At 38.9% G+C, this 24,312-nt stretch overlaps 2 protein-coding genes across 3 annotated transcripts; both read right to left on the reverse strand.

The window, feature by feature from the left end:
• Window positions 1-216: 216 nt before the first annotated feature.
• Window positions 217-21,512, reverse strand: LOC145481843 (ephrin type-B receptor 1-like). 2 transcript variants are annotated; one of them, XM_081460397.1, is made up of 17 exons: window positions 20,261-21,512; window positions 16,271-16,425; window positions 13,773-14,433; window positions 13,540-13,587; window positions 12,161-12,517; window positions 11,807-11,839; window positions 10,040-10,148; window positions 9,676-9,752; window positions 9,017-9,193; window positions 8,550-8,660; window positions 7,929-8,116; window positions 7,233-7,352; window positions 6,910-6,980; window positions 4,971-5,011; window positions 3,576-3,672; window positions 3,393-3,492; window positions 217-2,799 (listed from the first exon to the last, which is right to left on the reverse strand). In XM_081460397.1, the coding sequence occupies exons 2-17, from the start codon at window positions 16,421-16,423 to the stop codon at window positions 2,737-2,739; spliced, it is 2,406 nt and encodes an 801-aa protein (XP_081316523.1). In that variant the 5' UTR covers window positions 16,424-16,425; window positions 20,261-21,512; the 3' UTR covers window positions 217-2,736. The 2 variants fall into 2 exon arrangements, with proteins under 2 accessions (XP_081316523.1, XP_081316522.1); XM_081460396.1 differs by lacking the exon at window positions 20,261-21,512 and adding an exon at window positions 19,585-19,722.
• Window positions 21,513-23,224: 1,712 nt separating this feature from the next.
• LOC145481819 (phosphonoacetaldehyde hydrolase-like) lies at window positions 23,225-24,312 on the reverse strand. The gene has a single exon (XM_081460361.1). The coding sequence runs from the start codon at window positions 24,281-24,283 to the stop codon at window positions 23,561-23,563; it is 723 nt and encodes a 240-aa protein (XP_081316487.1). The 5' UTR covers window positions 24,284-24,312; the 3' UTR covers window positions 23,225-23,560.

Here is a 24,312-nt window from a genome sequence, read left to right on the forward strand (position 1 = left end):
GAAATAATATATAGATTTTACCTGAAGAAGGCTGGTTTGGCTAGCCGAAATATAGTACACCTTCAAAAAATCATTCTACGTTGTGTCGGTTTTTGCTTTTGTATTCTTCATTTTATATCTAAAGCCGATTAGATCACTATTTTACCAGCTTATACCAGCAGGATCATCGTTCCGGTTGCTTGCTTAAACATTTTATAGATTTCACCAAGCCCAGAAGCGGAGATCTGAGTTTTGTAACTTTGCAGTGAGGTTTTCTGTATAATGTTTGGAGTTTGAATAATCTCAAACTACACAAAACATAAAGCAGTGAAAAACATTTGTATACAAGAAAAATTTATACTTTAGTTAACTTTTTATCCTGGGTTAGCATTAACCGGCTTCCGAACAACTATTTACAAAAAATTAACCAAATAAGGGCGCGATCCAACCGAAATCTAACACTTGGTCAGCGGTCAATTAAAAAAAAACACGTGACCTCGACGAGCTCTAAATTTGAGCCGCGATATAGTTACGTAAGACTGGTCGGCAGATACCTTGTTTTGACAGTTCTCAATTGACCATAACATGGATGTCCAACAAACAAGTACGCTATAAACCAGGGCTGCATGTCTGTCTACCTATTAACTGGAGTATGGCCGCCATCTTGCGCGACTCCGCCGTCGTCGTCGTCGTACGTACGCGCCCACGAGCAATACCGCTAGCCATGATAACCATGAGAAAATTAATGCACGGGTTTCCTTCACTTTCCTATATGGGTATGGTGCTCCGCTATAAAACCATACAACCCGTTTATTATGGTCAACATGGCTTGCGGCATGGATCACCGATGACGAAAAACAACGACGTCGCTCAAGGTGGTGGCCATACTCCAGCTGCAGCCTTAGATTACAAGATATCCATGTTATGTTCAATTGGGAGCTGTCTAAACAAGGTATCCGCTGACTAATATTGCGCGGCTCAGGTTTAGAGCTCATCGAGGTCATGTGTTGTCAGTACTTCATACAGAGCGCGCAGCGGTGGAGCAATTGGTTAGAGCTTTGAACAACATGGTGCCGATAACAATATGTTCCACAGTTTGACTCTGTTTGCTTCATTGTGATTTGATGACGACTCCTCGAGGGTAAAACATTTAATGTGCCTTCAAAAAGTTCAGCCTAACTAAGGATTACGAGTTAAACTCCGGTCAAAATATGAGTAATTATGACGACAACCCTTAGGGTCTAAGAAAATATACAGAGCAAAACAGAATGAAACGCGATCCACCACTGACACCTTGGTATATAGGAGACACTTTGAACCCGTTTAAGCTTTGATCATTGAAGGAAGTGAAGTTAAACACAGCCCTTCATTCTTGAGTTTTAAACTTCATAATTTGCGTGTTTACGTGTGCAGTAAATGTTTGATTTCGTTCCGAGGCTCATTAACTGAGGGCAAAATTTTTTTAGGGTTTAAAGCCTCTAATTTCGTAGAAAATGTCATGTAACCGTGGAAACATGGTTTACAAGAGATTTTGAGGAAGGATCGATACCGACTAAGCGGAGTGCGATTAAACATTTCTTTAATATGACTTGCGTTTGTAGCCGATGAGACGTGCGCTCTGATCGGCTAATACTAGGGCATTATAATTATTCTCCCGTAATGCCCACGGGCCGATTACGGGCCTGCAAAATCCAAGCAAAAAGCCATATAATAAACAACTTATTAACCTCGAACGTTCGGTCTTTACGGGAAAATCTCAAACCTCGGCCTTGCCGTGTTGACAACGCTATCGCTCGGTCAATACGGCAAAGTCCCGGTCTGAGATTTTCCCTAAAGACCTCACTCTCGGAAATAAGCAGTTAGTATCAGAACTGATTAGTGAGGACAATCAGAGTATCTTTATTATTCACTGAGGGTGAGAGTAACAAGAGAGTTGAAGACAAACGACACGTGAGCTATAACAAAGTTGCTATTTTTTACTAGGTCTAAAATTTTCAGTAGCATTTTTCATAGAATTAACCAATATAAAGATTGCGTTCGAAGCCAAAAATTGAAGTGTTAGAAAAATAGAAATACTAACTATCAAATATCGAAAATACCTCTACCTTTTTTATATAAATCTTTTGAATAACATTATCCTACCCGCCTCCTACAATGTTTTAATGATTAGTAAAAGTAATATTTCCAGCATGAATGAGCATGTTACATCTGCCTAATGTACTTTGGGTGACACTCGTGCGAGTGACGTCTTCTCTTCGACGTCTTGTTATGTACTGAGTATAGCATTCCTTTTTATATCAGAAACAGGTAATTTAGCCATACAATGATTCTCTGGGATTTTCTAACTTTTACAACACTTAAGACAGCTCGTCGGTCAAAGTTTGGATAATGCGCTTCACTGGACAAAGCATTATGTAGTGCTGGGATAGCAAAGTTAGTGTCGTCAACATTTCTCCACTGGATAGTGATTTACCCGTTGGATAGCATTATCCACACTAGGACAGGGTGCCGTTTACGCACAATATCGAGCCTTGTGCCCAGGAATTAGCAGAGGGTTACCATGCTAGATCGGATAGGAAATAAAAAGCAAAAAAACTAGTGAAAAAGCTATACAAGTTACCTACGAATTAACCAATCGATTTGACAGGTGCTATTTAACTCAGTTTGGAATCAAATGAAACTGGGCAACACTATATTTCTGTCAAAAAGGTATGAAAGTGTCCTGTGAATATCGTTCATGATCCTTCGTCAATCGTTCTACGTCACCACGTCAAAATTAACATAGTCCTTGTCATCATAAACTTCCAAATTCACATATGTCTGCAAATCAAATAATAGATAAATAAAGAGATTAGATCTTCGACCTTTATGTGTCCCTGCTGATCAGTGTAACGGCTACGGGAGTCATCACCAGTCCTGATACAATTGTATGGTTCTTCTATGTCTGCCAATGCCTCATTTTGGGCCAAAATTTAATTCTTTACTGGCCAGTTATTTCAAACTGTTTCGGATAGAGTGGCCGAAATTTTGTTCCTGACTCAGACCGAAGCTTCTTCTTTATTTACCACCTAAAGCTAATGTGTAAATTGGCAAATAATCTGTGCGTTGAGACAGGCAGCGTACACACTAAAATGTGTTGTCAGTGATTTGGTAGCCCATTAGAATCACATCTTAAAATTACAACACAGCAGTATGTCATAGTGAAACTTGGCCGCGAATATCTAGGCCGACTTCGTCTTGGTAGATATGCTTTATATTTACCCCTCGCCCCCTACTCCCCCATCAAAGGAGAGGTTTGTAGACACTTTGGATAAAAGCCACACAAAATTGCTCAATAGGGCAACAGCTTAAACTGTGAGTGTCCATTTCTGCCGTGTGTGCTGTACTGACATATATTAAAGCACTTTACAAACCTTGTGGTCATCCAGAAGTCTTCTGACTGCAGAGCAAAGCCACTGGAACGTTGGTCGCTTTTGAGGTTGCTCTTCCCAACACTCGGTCATGATGGAGTACCTGGGTTTATAAAGTTTCAGATAATGTTTTTCATTGACACACTTATCGTTTAGTGAATGAGATATGCAATGGAAACCACTTACAGTTCAGCAGAGATGTGTCTTGGTCTAGACATGCGGTATCCAGTCTGCAATAAGCCAGCCACTTGTCGAGAAGGTACACCAGGATATGGTGATTCACCTTAAAACATTAAAACATACTTGGCAATATTTTACAATTAACGACTCGTCCCAAAGGAAACAGTTACCTTTGTTCCGCAAAAATATCAATGTCTGAGATTTGAGAAAAACAAAATGAAATGGTTTCCCTCGGGTCCAGTTATAATCAGAAATAAGTATACATGCATCTAATATAAAATGACGTCTGTCAGTCACCATTCGCTTGCAATTGTGCACTGTTACCCTCTGACGTCACAGTTCTTTATGTTGCCTACTTAGAGATTTTTGGCGGGAAACACTTTTCCTGTTAAATGTCATGTGACAAGACGGTAAATGGGGTTCAAATTATGTACGAAATACACTGGAGGGCATTTTACCTGTAACCCACCATACATTACAGCAGTCTACTTGTGTTTTCACTTTGTGTTAGCGTGATGCGTTGCATTATCGTTCGAGACAATCCAAATGTCATTTTCAGTTATTCGTCTATTTTGTCAAGAATTTACTATAAGATTATTCTTTTCATATTAAAAGTAGACTGAAGTATTGAGAGCAAAAAATAATATATTCTATATCAAGCTATGGTTTCTTAAAGGAGAAGGTCACTCCAAAGAGCTTACTCTTTTGCCTTCGCCTATAGCAAGTAAACATTCAGCTTTGTCACTCATCGAAGTTTCAGCCTCTGAAGTGCCTGCTATCCTGACGAAATTTGTCTCGGAAGAAGCGACCTGTAGGCCGCCATTTTGAACTGTACTTGGCAGCAGGCCGTGTTAACGTGACGTCATTCAGTCCGACTCGAAATTGTCGGCAAGGAGAAAAACCTGCAACTGACTTTACATCCTTCACAAGAGCAGCAAAATGTCTTTTTTTCCATGCGTGATTCACTTCGTTATCTTCACTGCTGTCATTTTCGGAGTTTGGAGCATGTTTGGCTCAAAATAATACGGCTCAAGAGCATCCATTACCCAGAGTGGTAATTGAAAGGCTTGTCGGAAGCCATTTGGACAAAACCTCGCGGACGGAATGACATCACGAACACGCTGCCTGGCTGCTGAGTACTGTTCAAAATAACGGCAATGATGTCGACTTTTGGGCTTCTTTGGAGACGATGTTAATAAGGAAAACTTGCACTTTAGAGCCTGAAGCGTCGGTGAGTGGCTAAACTTAGTGCGAGGTTTTTATTAGCGTTGACAGAAAAATATACGTTTCCTGGAATGACCTTCTCCTTTAAACACCCCCTGACAATTTAAACTGCATGAACGGAAGGACTGTGTAAAGCTAAGCTGTGTTTACTGGCCTTCTGACGAATATTTTACCTACCAATAGTAAACACCTCCCACATTACTATACCGTAAGACCATCTGCGAAACAAAAATATTGAGATGAGTCTTCCCACTTTTCAATATAATGCATTAGTATAATTTCCAGAGGTGAATATAGAAATTTGACATTCTGATTGGTCGAGAAGCTCATCATATGACGCTATATTCACCCCGCTAGAGCTGGTTACTAAGCTCGCCATTTTTGCTATCTCGGCAAGTAAACATGGCGGACAGTTGCTGAATGAAGTTTTCATTTATAGCCCATTGCAAAAACGTGAGAGGACTGGCACGAGTTTCTTATATTGATTGGATTGAAAATCTAAACATTTCAACTGAAATGTCACTGAATGAAAAGCTACCCAGTCAAGTTTGAGAATTTTCAGCGGAATATTGTCTAAATGGGAGCCTAGCAAAGGTTGCAAAATTCCACACAAACCCTTAAAATTTTGTGGCCTGGCCACCCAATCCATACAAACTCTCTATTTTAGGTGATATTTGAAGAGCTATCATTTTGCCATTTTCCTCCTCTAAATACTTCTTTTCTCGCTTAAGACTCTCAAATATAGTTGATCTTTCATTCGAATATCTTAGGTTTTCAAACAAACGGAAATCAACCATACTATTTTCTAGTCCTCTCATGTTTTTGCAATGGGCTATTCGAAAGACATCACTCCAAGTCCAGGATATTTGAAAGGATGGAGAATTTTCAAAATGACTGCTGTTGCCCTTGGACCAAAAATCTTTTCAAGAACTCGTATTCAAGGCTTTTAAGAATCGCAAACGCAGTGGTTGTGTCGATCGCCAGCAGGTCAGATCGATTGGCCGAAATTTATTTTTCTTCAAACTAAAGGTACTCATTTTTAGAAGATGATGACAACTGTGAACGAAGTCAACAACGATAAAACAAAGATACTGGATGATTTCAGTTTTCGTAGTGTTTCGCTCGTTTGTTTTACTACCGAACTCGATGAGTAAATTGATTGACAATCGATGCACATGTAAGCTTACTATTAAAACTACGGCTGCATACGCGTATGCACACGAACAATTGCGTCTGTGTTTTTGTGTTTTAGTCCGTTATTTTGGAGTCCTTGATATTCACCTCTGAAAATTATACTAAAACAATTATTTGCCTCAGGCTCAGTGAACATTGGTGAATATTCACCTCGACTTCGTCTCGGTCAATATTCACCAATATTCACCAATGTTCAATGTTCACTATGGCTGTGTCTCACAAGGACTGCGAACTACGAAGTTCACGAATTTGATTGGCTGAAATCGATATTGAAAGAGGTCTAGATTTTCCCATCTAGACCGGCATCTAGACCGGTAATGTTCGCGAAGAAAAGTTGCCAACTAAAATGCAAAATCATTGACTATTTTCTTCTAACAGCATTTATTTATAGAAGTGCCAAAAAGGCTGATGAGAAAGAAAAGGTAAAGAGGACGAGCAAACTTTGGCTCTGCGTTCGGTCTGTACTCACGTCCATACAGACCTCGCGCTCGGTTAATAAGAGTTAAGTATTCTGCACCATCATTGCTCAATTTTAGGGCTGGTTTTTTGAGAACTTGTTATATTGTATACGCAGCTAACAATATGCTTCATTTTCATGGAGACATCTTCCGCAAACAGAGAGTGTTACGGGTCGGTGGAAGTATATGTATACCATTCAATAATACTTTAAGTTAGTCTTCTAAGGACATGGACAGAATACTATGACAATTTACTATAGTTGATAACACAGACAGTGAGGAAAACATCTTCAACTATTCGGTATGGACGCATTACAAAAGTGACCCTCTTTTACTTGAACTGTGGTCAACTAAACTCTCGGATGATGAGATTTGTAAGGTTGTTTGATTGGTTATTCTATAGTAAATTGAAGCACGAGGGCTGGTAAAATATGACGGCTTTATTAGTCAAGGCTTGAACTTACACGTCACTCATAGTTGTAGATTCACCATAGAAAAGTGACTCTGGGGGCATCCACTTAACTGGGAGACGCGCCTTAAAAAATACAAAAAAATTATAGATTCAAACCAAGAAATAAACGAACAAACAAAGTAAATAAATAACGAGATACCGACGATCAACCGAACAAACGAACAATTAACGGAAACTGAGGGAAAGAACGAAATAATAACTGAACTACAAGGAATTGATAAATTTATCGTAAAGTCAATCGATTGATTGTTTGATTCATTCATTTAATTATTTAGCTGCATGTGACCTTAGTTTTGAATTTAGTTTTGCAATCACCTGAGTCCGTCTCGTGTAAATATCTTCCTCCAAGCCACGTGCCAATCCAAAGTCGGAAATTTTGCAGACTTTGTTCTCACCTACCAATACATTGCGGGCGGCCAAGTCACGATGAACAACCTGAAAAACAGATCAATAAAACAGGCAGTTCGTGAATCCATCCCAAGATCAACTGCTCATTTTCTCCCGAACATCATGCACATTTATTTTAATATAGTAATTATTGAAATTAGCGAACTATATGTGATCCTAATTTTGATCTATAATCTGATAATAATGTGAGTTTCCGAGTATGCTTGCAGACTTATTGACTAAAAAAAATGCACTGACAACATCAAATGTCGGACGTCCTCTCTGTCTAAATCTTTCCAATGTTAACTACGTTATCTACTAGTGTTGCTAGTTTGCTTTTCAAGCTAGACTACTGGTAAAAATATTGTATTATTTCACGTTTCCTTCTGTAGAGAGTTTTTACTAGCGTGGCCAACGATCATGCAAATTTATTAGAACAGAAGAGAGTGTTTTCATAAGAAAAAAGTAAAACTTCCACGATATTGGTTTGGTACTCCAACATGGCCGCCGTTTCATTATTTTGGGATACCAATATGGCTGCAGTGACGTCATATGAAAACACTCTATTGGAAGGAAACTTGAAATGATTACTTCATCGTTTAAACTACCAGATAAGCGGTGTACCCTCATTGCTGCCAGATAGCTCATTCCATCTGCTATCATCCAAGCAAAAGTTAACAGATCTTTTTCAGTGAGTCTTGAATTTGGTCTTTTTTCTCCTGTGTTGTACGTGTCCTCATGTCCTCTGCTCTTGCGCAGGTATCCCAGTAAATCGCCGTATGGTAAATACTCCAAAACAATCAACGTCGGCTCTGGAATGATAAAACAATGCAAAACTAAAACGACACTCACCTAGAAGTTAAAGTTTGCTAATTAATTAACCGATGAAATCTCATGGCGATAACTTAAGATTGGGAAACAAATCCTACAATTTATGATGATAATAATCTAGTGACAGAGCGGTGGTGATATTATGAATTCATGTCGGCAACGTAATAAAACAAACATCACTTTCCAGGTAGGCCTAGTACACTCTTTATATTACATCAGAATCACGTCATTCAGGGATTTCTTGTAAAATACTATTGGCTATGAGCCTTCCAACACAACTTATTCATCTTTCAGTAATTCAAACAATATTTCTCTAAACACAGTAGCACTCTCCCTTTAGAAAGAAAAATAACAAGAAGAAATGCTTACATTAAAAATAAAATAACCAGCAAACTGAGATTAGCATGAATGTACCTTTCTCAATACAGCAACCAATCAGTCGAACAACATGAGGATGAGGCTGCAAAGATTTCATGACGTCTAGTTCACTGAGCATGTCTTGTAAGTCCTTCTGTGAGGCATTGTCTAGATCACGTGTAAAAAGTTCTCATGAGCAATTAGGTCAGTTGTTGCTTGAGTCAACGGCAAATTATCCTGTTTACACTGATCCATCAACTAACTTCTTTAGAACAATCCCTAAGAAGAAACGAGAAGTTTCCTACAACTGCTCCTAAAGGAGCTCAGTCACGGTTTGCACATTTTGAAAAGTTTAGCCTAAATTTTTCAAATTCGTCATTTGCAATCCGTGTCAATCTTCGCCATCCTTGACCATCTTTGTTCCTCTATGGTTTATTATTATAAAGTGACGCCACAAATAGCTGAAAAATTAAAAGTATATACTAATAAAAAACTTATCCCCTGAAATAAAGCCAAATATATACCTTGGAGGCTTTTTACCGCAACTTCTGAGTGCGAAGCTCCGTAGATTGCCTTGGACACTTGACCAAAGTTCCCAGTCCCAAGAAGTTTCACTAACGTTATTTGGTCACGGTCGAGATTAAAACTATCACAGATGTCATCGACGTTTTGGTATGCAGCCATTGACAACATCGTAACATCTAGAGGAAACAATATTCCTTATCACTTTTATTTTCAAATATAATGTTTTGTTACTTTCATAAGCGCTACTAGCAGGTGTTTCCTCCCATATGGAACGCAATGAACGTCTTCAGCTTCGAAGTGACTTTTGTGTTTTTAAGAAACAAAGCGAAACACTAACGACCAAATCTTGGACAACAGTATAAGTTTGACTAGAAATGCAGTTTTGTTTCGAGTGTAGATGGATTAGAGGGTCTCGATCTCCCTGGCTGGGTACAAAGTTAGTCAAAGTGGTGTCAAGTAACTTGCTAGACCAACTGACGGACCTAATCATCGCTAAAATCACTTTTGCTATTTCTCCAGCACTCCACATGTCGGAAACGGAAACTGTTCAACCCGTTTTCAGGTAAATTGATCAATGGAGAATGCTGATAACGTTGCAAACTAATTATTGACTCCTCATACTACGTTCAACCGTGCATCTGCTGAGATCGAGCCTTACCATCGTACACTCTAACTCCTGATTCCCTTGTTACGGGCAGTTTGTTTTGTTTTACTTCCTCCTGACGGCTGCGCCACCTGAGTCAATCAAGTAAACAACAAAAGTTACACGTATGACTGACGAGAGAAGTAGCTCAGAATGATCTCCCATTATGAAAGCCTGGTATCTAATCTATTGACAACGATCAATGTCAGCATGCAGGTATGACGTCATACTAAAGGTGTCAAACAGTGAAAGGAAAAAGCAAGAAAAAGCTTTTAGCACATAAACATCTAACATCAGAGATTTTGCCATTCGATTCTATCGTTGATTTTTATATGATTATGTGTCACCAAACCTTTGCTCATAGTTGCTAGTGACATACCTTTTGAAGATTTTGTAGCAGGCGAAAGAAACGATCAAAACTATCAATAACCCAACAATTCCGGCAAATCCGTAAACAATGTTTAGGTACATTGTAGTCTTGGAGTCTGCTGTAAGGAGGAGATATACAAAAAATGGTCTTCGGTAATTAACCCCTATACTTATTTATCTCATCAGACGTTTTGGGTGGAGTTGGTTTCCGGTAGAAACGAAAGGGGAGGGAACTAGTACAAGAACGGATTCTGTTGGAAACCACACTGTGAAAATATCATAATCAGAATCAGAAACTTTTTATCAAAACACCAACTTACTGTGCATTTTTTCGTTTATTAAATCCATTTTGAAATCACTGGTTATCCTTGCAATCTGTTGGCTCTCAGTGGTGCGATTTATTCACGAATCGCACTATTTTTTGCTCTAAATCGCATCTTTTTCTGAGCCAGTGAGAATGGGACAGTAAAACAAAACAACCAATCAGGTTTCAAGGCTAGTTTAAAGTAGTTAATAAAATTTTAGGAAAATTGAAGGCAAAAAGCCATTGTGTGGAGAATTTTACAACTACTATTGCCAAAACCTTGTGGTTGTTGTTGTTTTTTTCGAAAAATATTGACAAATTTAATTAATTACAGTTTCTGAATGACGATTACGAGCTCCTTCAAGATGGAGACCTACTTTCATGGAAGTTTCCAACTTTCAGTGTCCATTTTGACTAATATTTTGGCGATTTTTCTTCAACATCTGCTCAAGATCCATATTATACCGAATACAGTAAAACACAAACAAAAGAAAACCATACAACAACAAATTCAGAGCCATCTCAAGAAGGTAGATGTTTCCAGGCTTCCGGTAGTTTCAAACGAAGCAACACAAGAGCTCAACTCTGTCGCTGTGAATAAACATATTCAAAATATGCCCCGCTCTACAAAACAGTGAATGAACGAACGTCTTCCGAAGCTGGTGCCAGTCCCGTCATCTTGAAAATGTCTTGAAACAAATGGTGCCGCAAGCACTTGACAAGGTCCTGAATATTAAGTTCTACACTGAGGTCACAAAAAAAAAACGGAGATGATAACGAACTGGACTCCCTTAAAAACACGCCATTAAGTAGTATTTAAAAGAAAAAAAACGTACTATCCACTGGGCATCGTGCAGTCGAGGGAGTTTCACAACTCAAAAGAGATCCATCCCAGAATTACACAGGATGCACCTTCAAATTGCTTCTCCAAAGACAACGAAAAGTCTCAGCTTTAACCACAGAAGAAAGGAAGGCCTTCCATCACTGATCCAGGCGACAAGAATTGAACTTTTATGCATGAAGTAGACTATTTTTGTTCTGAATGCAGAACTACTTGTTTCTTTGTCATGCTCGAATCAGTTTTCGTCACAAAGCATTGTTTTGCATACTAAGGTTGCGTTCCTCTGGGGTGATCCGGATCCGGATCACCCCAAAGGAACGCACCCCAAATGAGACGTAAAGGCGTTTCCGGGTCCGTTATTTTCAACAAACTGGCTACTGGAACAATACACCAAAATCTAGAATTTAAGGCGAAAAACTTGTGCGATTTCAAAATGGATCTAATAAAGTGGCAATTGAACTTCGTGTCGTGCAATTTTGGTCTGAAATCATACTTGTGATTTGAAATCATTTCAGACCAAATTGCACTCCACTCAGTTCAATTACCATTATGAATCATCTGTGATTAAATCAAGTATTACTTGCTTCACTTTTTTATCGTATATTCCTGTTACTCAAAGCCGTGTCAGTTACCTTCAGTTTTCGGAATTGTTGTAGTAGCTGGAACTGCAAAAGAGACAATTGCAAATATACATAGGTAACTATTTGGTGCTTAATCGACAGTTTGTAATAAAAAGATAAGAATTGTTGAGATTACTATTTTACCGTAACCATTTTCGGAAATCTACATTTAGAAACCTTTTCGATATGCCTTGGGATTTTGCTTCAGTGACATCGCAAATTAGTTCAGTGGATTACAAAAGTTTTAACAGACGGTGAAGTACATATATTTCTTACTCTGCGTTACTAAGTACACAAGGGAAACTGAATTTCTCGTAACTGATTCCTGATATAAATGTTTTTGCACAAACTCCATCAGTAACTCACTTGATCCAGTGGTCCTTACGACGATTGCAATGAAGTTTCCTTCAACCTTATGTCTTCTTTCAGCCACCTCACTCACTCTGTTCTTAGCGTAGATTTTAAAGCTGTAATAACCAAATGGAGAAAGATCTGCCACAATCACTTGAGCCACGTTTAAACCTTCCTTATTTGGTATGTAACTGACATCTCTCTCACAGTACCCCTCGAGACACGTATTATTGCCGTCACATGCCTTACGACAACTGACGTCATAATACACACGTGTCTGATCACCAGTTATGACAGGAGGCAGCCATCTTATCGCTACAGCACTCTGGTTAACAAAGGTTACAGTGACATTCCTTGGGGCTGATGGTAAAACTAAAAGCAATGAATACGCATATTTAACACTAAGTGGGTAAAATGACATAATCCTGGAAAATGTAGTGATCATTTCTTTTCCTTACAGTATCTAACTGGGAAAATAGCAATAAATGATCATTGTGTCCTGGTGCAATCATAGGAAAGTAAGGGACCACAGCGATTAACAACCTGCTTGCAGGCCAGTAAAAAATAGGAAGAGAGAGGGTAACGTTGCCGAACCCCCCTGAGGACAGAAAAAACCCCACAAACTTCAAACTACAACTTTCCGAGTAGCACTAATAGAAAAACCAAAGCCGAAAGAAGGAGAGTTTTCCTAAGAAAGGACCATTTTAGAGTGTCAAACGCCTTTTATTTCTAAGTCGAAAAAGAGTAGCACAAATGGCAGGCCACCAGTTCTGTACTTTTCCCCATTTCCATGTTTTTCAATGCTGTTAAATATTCTGTAAGGCATTCTTCAATAGATTCACTTCCGCCTCAACTTAAAACTGGCGTATCAATTATCTGAAAAAAAAAACCTATCAGCTGGTAGAAAATCCGTCTGAAGCTTGGACGAGTATAAATCTTTGTAGAAAGCCTTGCATTCACCAAGAATTTCTTCGTCTGACGTTACGAATTCGTTTTCGCTTTTCTTCTTTTTTTCTAGATTCAAAACACATTCCTGTTTTTTCAGCCTGACTGTGCTACTGAGTTTTGGAATGCAAAATAGCTCATAGTCATGAATTACTCTAAAGCGCGCGATCGTCAGGCGATGATGACGATAACTGGAACCAGCTTTACGTAGTCTTCATGTAAAGATAGGTTCTAAGTGATGCTAATCCGTGAAACAAAATGACAGTGAGATCAGTTCCAAGGTGAACCCAGTAGGAATCGACAAGAGAGTACCTAATACCAGTTAAATGGAAAAATTAAAAACATAGCAGGACATTATTACCAGACTTATACGAGAATAAGTCCCAAATGCAGAGAAAGGATTTAAGCTACCGTTGAAAATGTGAAAAATTAAATTTCAAGTTTCTTACTTGTGCAATTAAGTCCCCTCTCGTCATTATATGTACCACCTGGACAAACTAAAAGGAATTATTATAAGCTATAAGCACAAATATCGTGCGCCTTCTTGCTTTACTGTATCGAGGAGGTATGGAACCGAAAATAATACAATTACTCTCTTTGGCTCATGCTGGTTTTCAGGTCATTCCAGAATCTGAAAACATATTCCATCTTACTGCAGAAATGTTTGCAAAATGCAACATACCTTCGCATATCCCCCCATTATCGTTATGCATGTCTTCTTTACAAATACATTTTCCCTCAAGTCCAGTGATGTTCCACACGCCATTACTTTCACAGTGAACGTACAAACTGCCCGATACTTGAACTGTATCTTTGATACAGCTTCCCTGAACTTGAATGGAGTTGGACTCATTTGCTGCAGCTACAGTCCTTGGTAGGAACACCAAACGGTTATTGAGCGGTTCATAAGGGCAGACGTTGTAAGTGACTTTGACAGAAAACAGAGTACTACAGGCTCCATAATTATGGAAGGCTAAAATAACATACTTTCCCTTAGGAAGGAAGTTTATTGTTTCGGAAAATCTCTTATTAGTAGCCTGTCTAATTACTGCTGCTTTTTCATACGCCATTCTGTTACTGTGAGGGTCAGGGTATTGAGATTTATCTGCAATAAGCTGGTCTGAGTGGTTAACGAACAAGTCAAAAGCATCATCGCAGTATGATCCTCCATTGTTCGACAAGGTAGAACAACTTCTGATGAAGTAGTCGACAGTTATATCGATCCTGTTTGCGTCCCTGATTGAGATTTGATCACTTATTAACCAATTGTCTGGATGGGGACTTGACAGTGTTAAGTGGACATCACATGCTACATATCGTGTAGGGTTAGTGTTCCTCATCCACTGAAACGATAAACAGTTACACAAGCAAGATACAACATGGACCAAAATTAGATATTATTAATCAATTTGTTAATTAAATAACTCATACTGCTCGAATATGAATTGGACCTTTTGATGTGAAATGTGACTGAAACATGATTGTGTTGAACGTATCCCTGTACGACTGGTATTGAAACTGTAATTTTGGTTTGGTTATTTATCATACTACTGAAAAAATTACTTCCTTGAGATTGGCTGAGAGCAGGCCAATTTTCGTTAATTCTAATTTGCACCGCAGAGTAAATTAACGCGCTTGCGTTCGTAAATTTCTCAGTCATATAATAAGCGTTTAATCGTATGAAAGAGCGAGCAATTAAAGATGTACATTCCTCGTTATATTTGAAAATTCTTTCAAATTGTACTCGCCTAAAGGTTCGTGCAATTTTGAGAGAATTTTCAAATGTGTGTAAATCCCTAATATTGCACTCGCATTCATAGCGGAGCTCCAGCGAAAGAAGAGCGCCAGCGGAGCACCATGTGCAAGAGAATTTGTTTAACCATCAAGCCAAGTTGCTTAGGCGAGATAAGCTTATCTTCAATAGGAGTTTAAAGTCTTCCTGATTTGAAACCATGCTCTGAGACATTTTATAAATTTTATCGTTTTAATTTCGGGTTTATCTCTTAAAAATAATACTTGAGTCGCTTTGTCGCAGTTGTTGTAAGTTGCACATAGTAACAATTAGTTTTCTGTCGGTTTTCGCCGGTAACCTCACGTATAAAATAAAAAAAAACTGTATTTGAAAACACAGCCAAGTGAGTTTTGAAGTTTTATTTGTGTTAGTAGGCACAGTCGCTTCGCAGACTGCTGAAATTTCCTTCTTCTGTTACGATTGGAAATCAAGTTAAGAAATTTCTTAACATGATTTCCAATCGTAACAGAAGAAGGAAATTTCAGCAGTCTACGAAGCGACTGTGCCTACTAACACAAATAGGTCAAGAAAACATTTTATTCTTTGAAATTGAACAGGATTTGCCATATTTGACGCTCGTATGTGCTTTTCTTTAAAACGTCAACGTAGATTACATGACAGAAAAAAATTAACATTTAATTTCGAAGCAATCACGAGTAGCTGTCAAGCATCTGCTATTGCGGTCGACTGTGTCGCGTCAACTGGTTATAACTTAAAATGGGGCCACCTTGACATGTTAGCAAGAAGACGGTCAGATACCCATTGTAAGATAAAAGAGACTCTGCTAACTAGGGACTTGAAACCTACCCTAAATGATAATGTTTGCAGCGAAAAGCTTTATCTTTATTAGTTTGTATGTTTTCTTAATATGCAAATTGTAAAGCTTCTGTCATTTTTATTGTTCATCAAATATAAATAAGAGCTGATAGATTTTTAATTACGCAGAAATTAACAGTTTTGTCTTAGGCTTGGATCAATTATTCCCAAGTAATAAGGAATTTTGTGAAGCGCTTCCATTTAGAACAGTTTAGAAATCTGTATAGATGTCTCATACTAGTGCAACTTTGATAGAACGGAGGTCTACAGTCTACGACTCTATTTAAGTACACCATCCATCACTTACAGCGAAAATTGATCAAAACCACCAACCTTCAACTTTTTAAAACTACACTGGTCATTATTGTCCCTTATGGATTTTCCCTTTCACCCGTCCCTTACCAAGTTGGCTTCAGTGGTGTTGAACATCGCGTCTGCGGGTAATCTTATGGATTTGTAGCCAAGAGTGCCAACGTTGCCTCCCATATATTTATAGGCTCATGTAGGCAGCGCAAGAAAACAGAGGAATTGGAATGCATGACATCATACGAAGCACTGGCATTCGAACTTACCCCTCGCGTTCCTGGAGTTCTTTTCCTTTCCCAATGCCATCCGCTAACTGTCTGTGGTTCGTTTACTAATGTCACCTGACGTGGAGAGACCGACACTGCAAACGTCAAAGTAGCAAAAGTAGCGATCCAAAAATGTGCCACACACTCAGTCATACCTGAAAATGATTAGATTAGTATAGGTAGTCGTTTGAATGCGAATGTAATAGAGTGTTTTCGATTTGTTAAAATTTAGCTTGGCAGCGAGGCCTACAAAGGAAAATGAATGAGCATGTTTATTCATTCCTCTTGCTTGTGCCTCTAGGCCTCGCCATCAAGCTGAAATTCAATGTACGATAGTCTCAACGGGGCGGTGGCTTTAACGGCTGATGTGAAGGACATTTAGTTATAGTGTACTTGAGGTGCGAATACTTAGGTCAGGTGACAATGAACGCTTAGTGGACTTTTGCGACCACGCGGTAATGTTGTTTACTAGTTTTCGTAATTCGTCGTCGAAGTTGCTGTTTTTAGAGTCAAGTTCGAATAAATGGTTTAACTCAAAACCATACTGGTAGCAGAGGGAGGTTCAAGTTGTGGAAGTTCTTCAAATTTGACGGCATTTTGTTGAATTCGGCGAATTTCCTGAACCTGAACCTCGCTCCGCTACTAGTATGTTCTTAGAGTCAAGTTCGAATAAATGGTTTAACTCAAAACCAACGGCTAACAGCTAATATTTTGGCTTTTTTACGGCTAACGGTTCAATTATTTTCCTTATGGTTAACAGAAATCTGAGAAATTAATTGCCATCGTTAAAAGCTAAAAATTAACCTGAAGAAGGTAAAATTTTAGACAGCTTTACCGGAAAAATTTGAAAACGCGGCTTTATCTCTACGGTTTGGCCTACCGAAAACGGTCTTCAAACACGGAGGAATTTGGAAACGCCGGCTTCTCGTTTTCGTGTGGACGAAAACATTTTGAAAAAGGAGCTTTCCGAAAGATAGCATCACGACACTCATGTGATTTGTTCACAATGAAGAAGGGCTATGCCCGAGACGTTTGTGATTTTTCACAAGATGACACTTCGACATATTTCTACGTTATCAGTTTTTATTTTTATTTTCTTTTGAACGTTTATAGAAGTGACAGGCATCTACCGTGGATAACAACTTCCTTCGTTTTTGTTCATCCTCTACATGTGATTTTCCTACTCGAGTTTTCTTTAAACAAAAATTAATGTTGCGTTTTCAAATTTCTCCGGCACGGCGTGAACGGAAAAAAAAAATTAATGTGTTTTCAGAGTGATATTTTTACGAGGCTTAAGGTTAAAATTTTCAAATTTTTATGCCTAACGGCTAAATTGTTGGCCCATGTTAAGGCTAACGGTTAACCGGCTCCATTGACACCTCATGTATCGAAAGTAGCGCATTGTAATTAAGGATTTACAATGCGAGAGAATTTGAAAATTCTGTCAAAATTGCACGAACCGAGTGCAATTTAAAAGAATTTTCAAATGTAATGATAACTATAATCGTAATTAAATTTGAAAAATTTGCACTGCAGTGCAAATCAAAAATTAACAATAAATCAGCCTGCTTTCTTTCAATCACGCTGAAGTAATTTTCTTAATCAAAATAATAATAATAATAATAATAATAATAATAGTAATAATAATAATATTACGGTTGGTAGCTATTGGTTAGAAGGACTGCCAAAGTACAAAGGTTGTAATCTGTCCCGCGTGGATATTAGCTTATAACTCAGTTTGTATCGGTAATCAAATAATCTCGAGTGTAATTTGGACTGCAAGTGAATTTTTAAAAGTCTTTACAAAATCATTTGATTACCTGTTAATAACATATATGCATTCTAATTTCAACTCTCTGCACTGATTGGGATTCATTGACGTGCTCTCGACCAAATTAGCATGCTGATTTTTTGCATCTATAAATTATTAGTCTTATTACTTATAAAACACTTTAAACACTGAAGCCCTGATTTTTTTGTTTGTTTGTTTCAGGCTTCTTCTTGCCAATTGCTTAAATTGGAAAATTTACTGCGATGATCATTCTTCACTTTCATCTACAACCGCAGTTCATATATGAATTATTTCATATAAAATTCACATCATTTCACTCCTCACGGGAAGATATGAACTCAATTAAGTGGCCTCGCTCCCAATGTGTGGCTTCATAGCTCAGTTGGTAGAGCATCGCACCGGTATCGCGGAGGTCACGGGTTCGAATCCCGTTGAAGCCCTGATTTTTTTGTCTCAGGCTTCTTCTTTCCAATTGCTTAAATTGGAAAATTTACTGCGATGATCATTCTTCACTTTCATCTTATAAAACACTCTTCTAAGGCATGATATTGTTGTCTTGCCTCTTTCTCCTTCAGAAATTTAGGGAAGAATTAGAAACGAAATTTCAGCAGTAATTTCTCAAGTTAAGTCGTCACTACTTATCATGATCAGCCTTTGACGTAACCCGCAAAAACGAACTAACGAAACAAAAACCCAAAAGCGGTATCAAGAAACCAACTTGACATTTATAATCTTTTTATTTTGTCTGTAGCGTCACTCAGATAAAGATATCACGATGATATGCTGTTGCACACGACCTCTATTTCCGACATACGACCTCTCAATTCCGCCTTGATAGTAAAATTCGGTTTTCAGACAATAAGAATTAGCATTGAAACTCAAAGAACGAATAAAATCAACCAAATGACCTGACCTATTAGACTTTCAAATATCAATTACAGTAAACTTAATTCTTTGTTTTTTCACAGGCCAGCGCTTTTCGCCGTCGGTAGAGAGCAATATAGATACTTTTCCTGTACACACTTTTGCGTACTGAATTGTTTTCTTCGATTCGCGAGTGGATTTGAGTTACTAGTTTGGTTCTACTTCGACAAGGGATCGAGTCAAAACTTTCCTTTTCGAATACTCTCCAAAATCACGAGAAATGCGTTTCTCGTGGCGTCTTTGACACCGCCGAAATACACCGGCAAACGAAAGTATGTACGAGACTGAATCAAAGTACCTAAAGCTCAGCAAAGAGAGTGGCTGAAGCGGACCTCAGCCACAAAGCATCTGAACAATTGTAGGTCCAGAAATCTCTTTGTTTCTCTTCTGAAAACTGTGATATACTTTTGGTTACAGTTTAGAATACACCCAATTGCCAAATCAAGAGTTTGGAAATCGAAAATTCGATTGTCTTCCAGTGACAAAAGGTTTTTCTTATTTAGTTCATGACGTTGATTATCAGGACAATAAAGTCAATTGATTGAGCTAGCGATTCGACTGGGTTTGAGGAAATTGAGTACTATTGGAATAAACTTACCTATATAGTATTATATTCTCGACCACCAGTCTTAAAACATCGAAGAATTCTTTGAAAGGGGACCGTAAGGTGACCAGGAAATTAGAAAGCAGCTCCCTAGACGAACGGTTTACATGGTTCACCGAAATCTGATAAGTAACCAAAACCTCAAGAGTGATACGCTATTGATCGTGACTGAAGCTAACTCGACTTGTCACGTATCGCCTCTAGCCAGAAATGCAGCGTTGCGAGCCAAGCCAAATAACGGATTCAAAGGAGGTTACTAGAAATGCATTCATTGCCAAGCGGTACGTCTAAACAATACGACAAGCTCTGTAAAGTCATTGAGAAGAAATATAGAAAGCCTCCAACAGCTAAAGAAAGTTAAAGAACGCCACTGAGCAGTCTCCATAGAGTCTTACGAAGACTGTATGCTGTCAGTTTCGTCGCTTTTGCTTTACAAATGGTACTTATTTTGAACTTTCCCTTTTTCAGGACTTACTGGTATTGTGCATGGTTAGTCTGCAAAGGTGGCAGCTTCAAATAGGACAGGCTATAGCTATATTTCTGATGAAGCCACTACCAAAAGAGAATTACACCCCATTCTGGATCATCACGGTTTATGTTTACGTAGGCCTCTGCCTCACCCCTACATGTAAATAACTACAAAATAGATTTTGTAAACACGTTCAAATACCTGGGAAGCATCATGGATGAGAAGGGAGGAACAGATGCAAACAGGAGCAAAGCCGCTTTTGCATCTTTGAAACCTCTGTGGAGATCAAACATCATCTCGCTTAAGACTCCGGGGAGGGCGGGGGGGGGGGTACTTCCAGAAAAATTGAAAACCCTTACCCTATTTATGACCAAAACGTGCGATATTCCCTACCCTATTTATGACCTGACCAAATATTCGATACCCTATTTATGACCTGACCCTTTTAAAAATCAAAACCCTGTTTCAGACCTGCGTTATGATTGGTTCCCTAGTTCAGACCAATGTTAAGTTACCATAAACATAATTTGTGAAGGGCTTTTGTTGTTTTTCTTTTCGATAATGATGAAAAAGTGGTTTCTTCTTAAAAACTTACCCATATGAAGGCTAGAGTGCAAAACCATACCCTATTTATGACCAAGATCAGCTAAAATCTATACCCTATTTATGACCAAAACGGCTGAAAAACCATACCCTTTCGGGCCGCACATACCTATAAAGCCCATATAAGGGAGTACCCCCCGGGTAAAGACCAAACTAAGACTCCTAAGATTCTGGTTCAGAATGCTGGAAAATCTCCCAAGAAATCACGAAGAACCTGAGAGTTTTTGTACATAAATGCCTCAGAGTAATTATTATTCTCAGTACGGATACGATGGCCCATGGAGTGATAGTCAGCAATAAGCGCACAAGGGAGAGAAGCAACCAAGAAGTCATCATGGTAGAACTAGCTAGAAGAAGGTGGAATTGGACCGGATAGGCCGTGTCTTGAGGAGGCCTGCAAGCAATATCACCAAGGAGACCTTGTACTAAACACCAACTGGCACAGGCAAACGCGGGCGGCACAGGCTGATGTGGCAACGGTCCGTCGAAAAAGAATTAACTGAGGGAAAGAATGAGCCTCCACTGGGCTGAGGCTGCAAAGACCGCCCAGGACAGGGTACGTTAGACGGACCTAGTGGGGGCCTTAAAGCCGCCTTATACGCCGCATGGCGCGAAGAGGCCTAAGTTAGTAAGTATGCCTCTGGCTCTATCTGCTACTCTAGATCTTACTCTTTCTGCGTCTGTTTCTGCGTCTTCTTATGTGTCTGCTTCTGCTTCCACTTCCGTCTTCGCTCTCGCCCTCGCCGAAGCGTCTACGGGTAATTTAACGTTGACGTTCAGTTAATATTTAGTGTATATTAGATTTGTTCTTCTGAGTTTCGATTTGGTGTACGATTTTGCCTTTTCACTGACTAAGCGCTTCTATTTGTATTAACCTTTCGCAATTGTCTGTTACCATTAATTCTGATAATAAATTAGTGTCATTTTAAATATATTATTACAGTTAGAAGCGCACTTTTTAAGCCGACTGAAATGTTCACATAAAATTGATTTCATAACCCTACTGATTGTTTGGTCTGTATTTAGATGAAAAAGGAACTCAATTTTTAAAAATTGCAGTTACATATATTGTCTTCGTGTGATCTCTTTTGCTGATCGCTATAACATTCAGGATTTTAAAGAGCTGATACACGTATCCATGTGTCACTCCTCGTATGAGAAAAAATAAAAGTGCTCTGAATCAGCCACGTTTTGCTCTTTTGTTTGTATCGCAGCCTCGTCATCCACGCTCTTGTTGAAATATTGTGATTTATAGCCTTGATACTTTTTTTTTTATTATTATTCCGATGTCGAACCAACTTAATTCCGATTTCTTTCAAATCCTCTTCATTGGGCTGAGTAACATTGTTGAGGTTTTCGGTGTCTATGTTGACGTATTTCAGACAATCGCCAACGGATTGTAACTCTGCAATTCTGCTCGTAAGCAAACCCCTTTCGAACAATGGAACCTTCGAGGTTTCTTGTACATGCATGTATGTATTGCTTTTTTATGTTTGTTTTCGCGCAACACGGTTTTCGAACAAGGACAAATCTCTGCGCACTTCTAAAGTGTATACACTGCCGAAACTGTTGTTCTCTCGTCTTGCTTTCTTTATTTGACAGTCTCCATCGCGTTATATTAATGATATAGTACACCACTAGTTTTTAAAACTAAATGTTTACAGTTCGGTACAGCGAGTACAGCGATTAATTAGGATGAATTACACCACTTAAGAAAACACACCAACCTTCACAATGCAATTTAGTACAAGCGGGAGAATGTGGCATTTATTTCTAAGTTTGCCTTCATTAAGCTCTGATGTCGTTCGTCATCGCTTATACTGTCGCCCGATGTCCAGCGCGATTTGCCATTTATTTTAAATTGCCGGCGGTAAGAAGATTCACACTAGATAATGAAAAGATGAAAAAATCATGTAACTCCATAATGCGTCTGTGGATAAATGAGTAGTTCTTTTGTTAATTACAACGCAACGTTAGTTAAGAAACAGAAAACTTTTCCTGTCTTTCTATTGCACATAAGCACGAGAGAACGTTTGGGAGACCAAGAAATGCTAAGGGAATACGAGCTACAGGCGAGTGTTTCGAAAGCTTCTTCTAGTTCTTCTAAACTTTCACGAATTGAATTAGGATTTGTTTGTAAACTTGTAATCGAATGGAAAACGCCCTGAAATAGTATACTCAGCTACATAAGATTAGTCTGCAGTCTGAATATTTTTGAAAAAGAAAAAAAAACAACAACAAATTCATACATATGACTCCAAAAATAATACCTTGCGAGCAGAGATTCCCTTCTCTTTCTGCACGGTGAACGACGAGAGGTAACCTGTGCCTGGAATCACTCGATCGTTTAATCAGCCGCCGTCCACGACCGAGGACGAATAAATTAATAATACTGATTTTTGATTTTGTTTTTTACAGATTTAAAACTTACGCATGAAAGAAAGAATTCAAATCGTTGTCCATTTGTGAGACTGCCGAGAATATCTACTGCCCTGCAATTGGCTAAAAAGTACAATTGGCAGCGAGCAGTCTCTTTCTTTTCAGGCTGATGTGGCAACTGCGAGCAGTCTCTTTCTTTTCCTAGCCTGCGAGAAGTTTAGTTTTTATCTACATTGCACCTCCTCGTTACTTTCCCTAATTTGCATAATCGTAACCGAGTTCCGCGCGCAGAGGTTTTCAGAAACAAAAACAGACTACTCGTAGTCTAGTAATTTGCCACATTTGACCCGAAAAAAAACTTAAAATTTGATTGCATGTTAACGCTTTGCATGGCAAAGCACAACACAATATTATGATAGAAAATCGAGAGATTGTGAGCAGAGATTACCTCTCGTCTCTGACCGAGCAGAAAGAGAAGCCGGGAACCACTGTATCGCAGGGTACAAAAAGAACAGTCAATCAAGATTGAAATTGGAATTTGCCGTTTGGCAAAATATCAGGTAAATCCGCAATACTGTTGATTATAAAATCCGGATTACTTTCCTTGATAAACTCTCTACTTTGTGTTCCAGTTAGAACTGACACAGTCCAACACCCTGCGTTTTTGCCTTCCTGTACATCGATCCTTGTGTCTCCAACTTTCACCACTGAGCGTGGATCACTTATGCCGAAAAATTTCATGGCAGAGAGGATCATCGCGGGATGAGGTCTTCCATGGCCCGCCTTTTCAGCGCTAGAAAGGTAGTCCACCAGCTCCGTCCAATTCAAGGTGGATACGATAGCTTCGACAACACTATGAGGGAAGCCACTGCCAACAGCAATTTTCATTCCAGCTGATTTCAGCTTGCGAAAAACGTCGGTCGTCCCCGGAATTTCGTTTCTAATCGATGATAAATGCTTGTTCAGGAAATATTTAAAATCTTTGAATATAACTTCGACATCGTTGTTTGGAGTCGTGTTGCTTTGCTTGTGCAAATCGTTCAAAATACATTGAATTGCTTCCCTCTTCTCCATCCCGCGATATTTATTGACGATTTCCGCATCGATGTCATAACCATGCTTTTCAAACGTCTCCTTCATAGCAACTGCAACGAGTGGTACTCCTTCGACAGAGTCATCCACAGTTGTACCCGCAAGATCAAACACTAACAATTCTACGTTCTCTGCCGACACGTCCGCCATGTTTGCTTTGTTATCACTGAGCCCGTGAT

This window comes from Orbicella franksi, chromosome 3 (genome assembly GCF_964199315.1).
Source record: "Orbicella franksi chromosome 3, jaOrbFran1.1, whole genome shotgun sequence".
Taxonomy (NCBI): domain Eukaryota; kingdom Metazoa; phylum Cnidaria; class Anthozoa; order Scleractinia; family Merulinidae; genus Orbicella; species Orbicella franksi.

Bases quoted from the DNA above. Each gene is read 5' to 3' on its own strand.
- LOC145481819 (XM_081460361.1), bottom strand. From the start codon at position 24,283: ATGGCGGACGTGTCGGCAGAGAACGTAGAATTGTTAGTGTTTGATCTT.
- LOC145481843 (XM_081460397.1), bottom strand. From the start codon at position 16,423: ATGACTGAGTGTGTGGCACATTTTTGGATCGCTACTTTTGCTACTTTG. The intron at 9,194-9,675 runs GTAAGGCTCGAT...TGTTTCCTCTAG, and splicing joins AGGAGTTAGAGTGTACGATG to ATGTTACGATGTTGTCAATG. The intron at 3,673-4,970 runs GTAGGTAAAATA...TAATGTTTTAAG, and splicing joins GTGGGAGGTGTTTACTATTG to GTGAATCACCATATCCTGGT.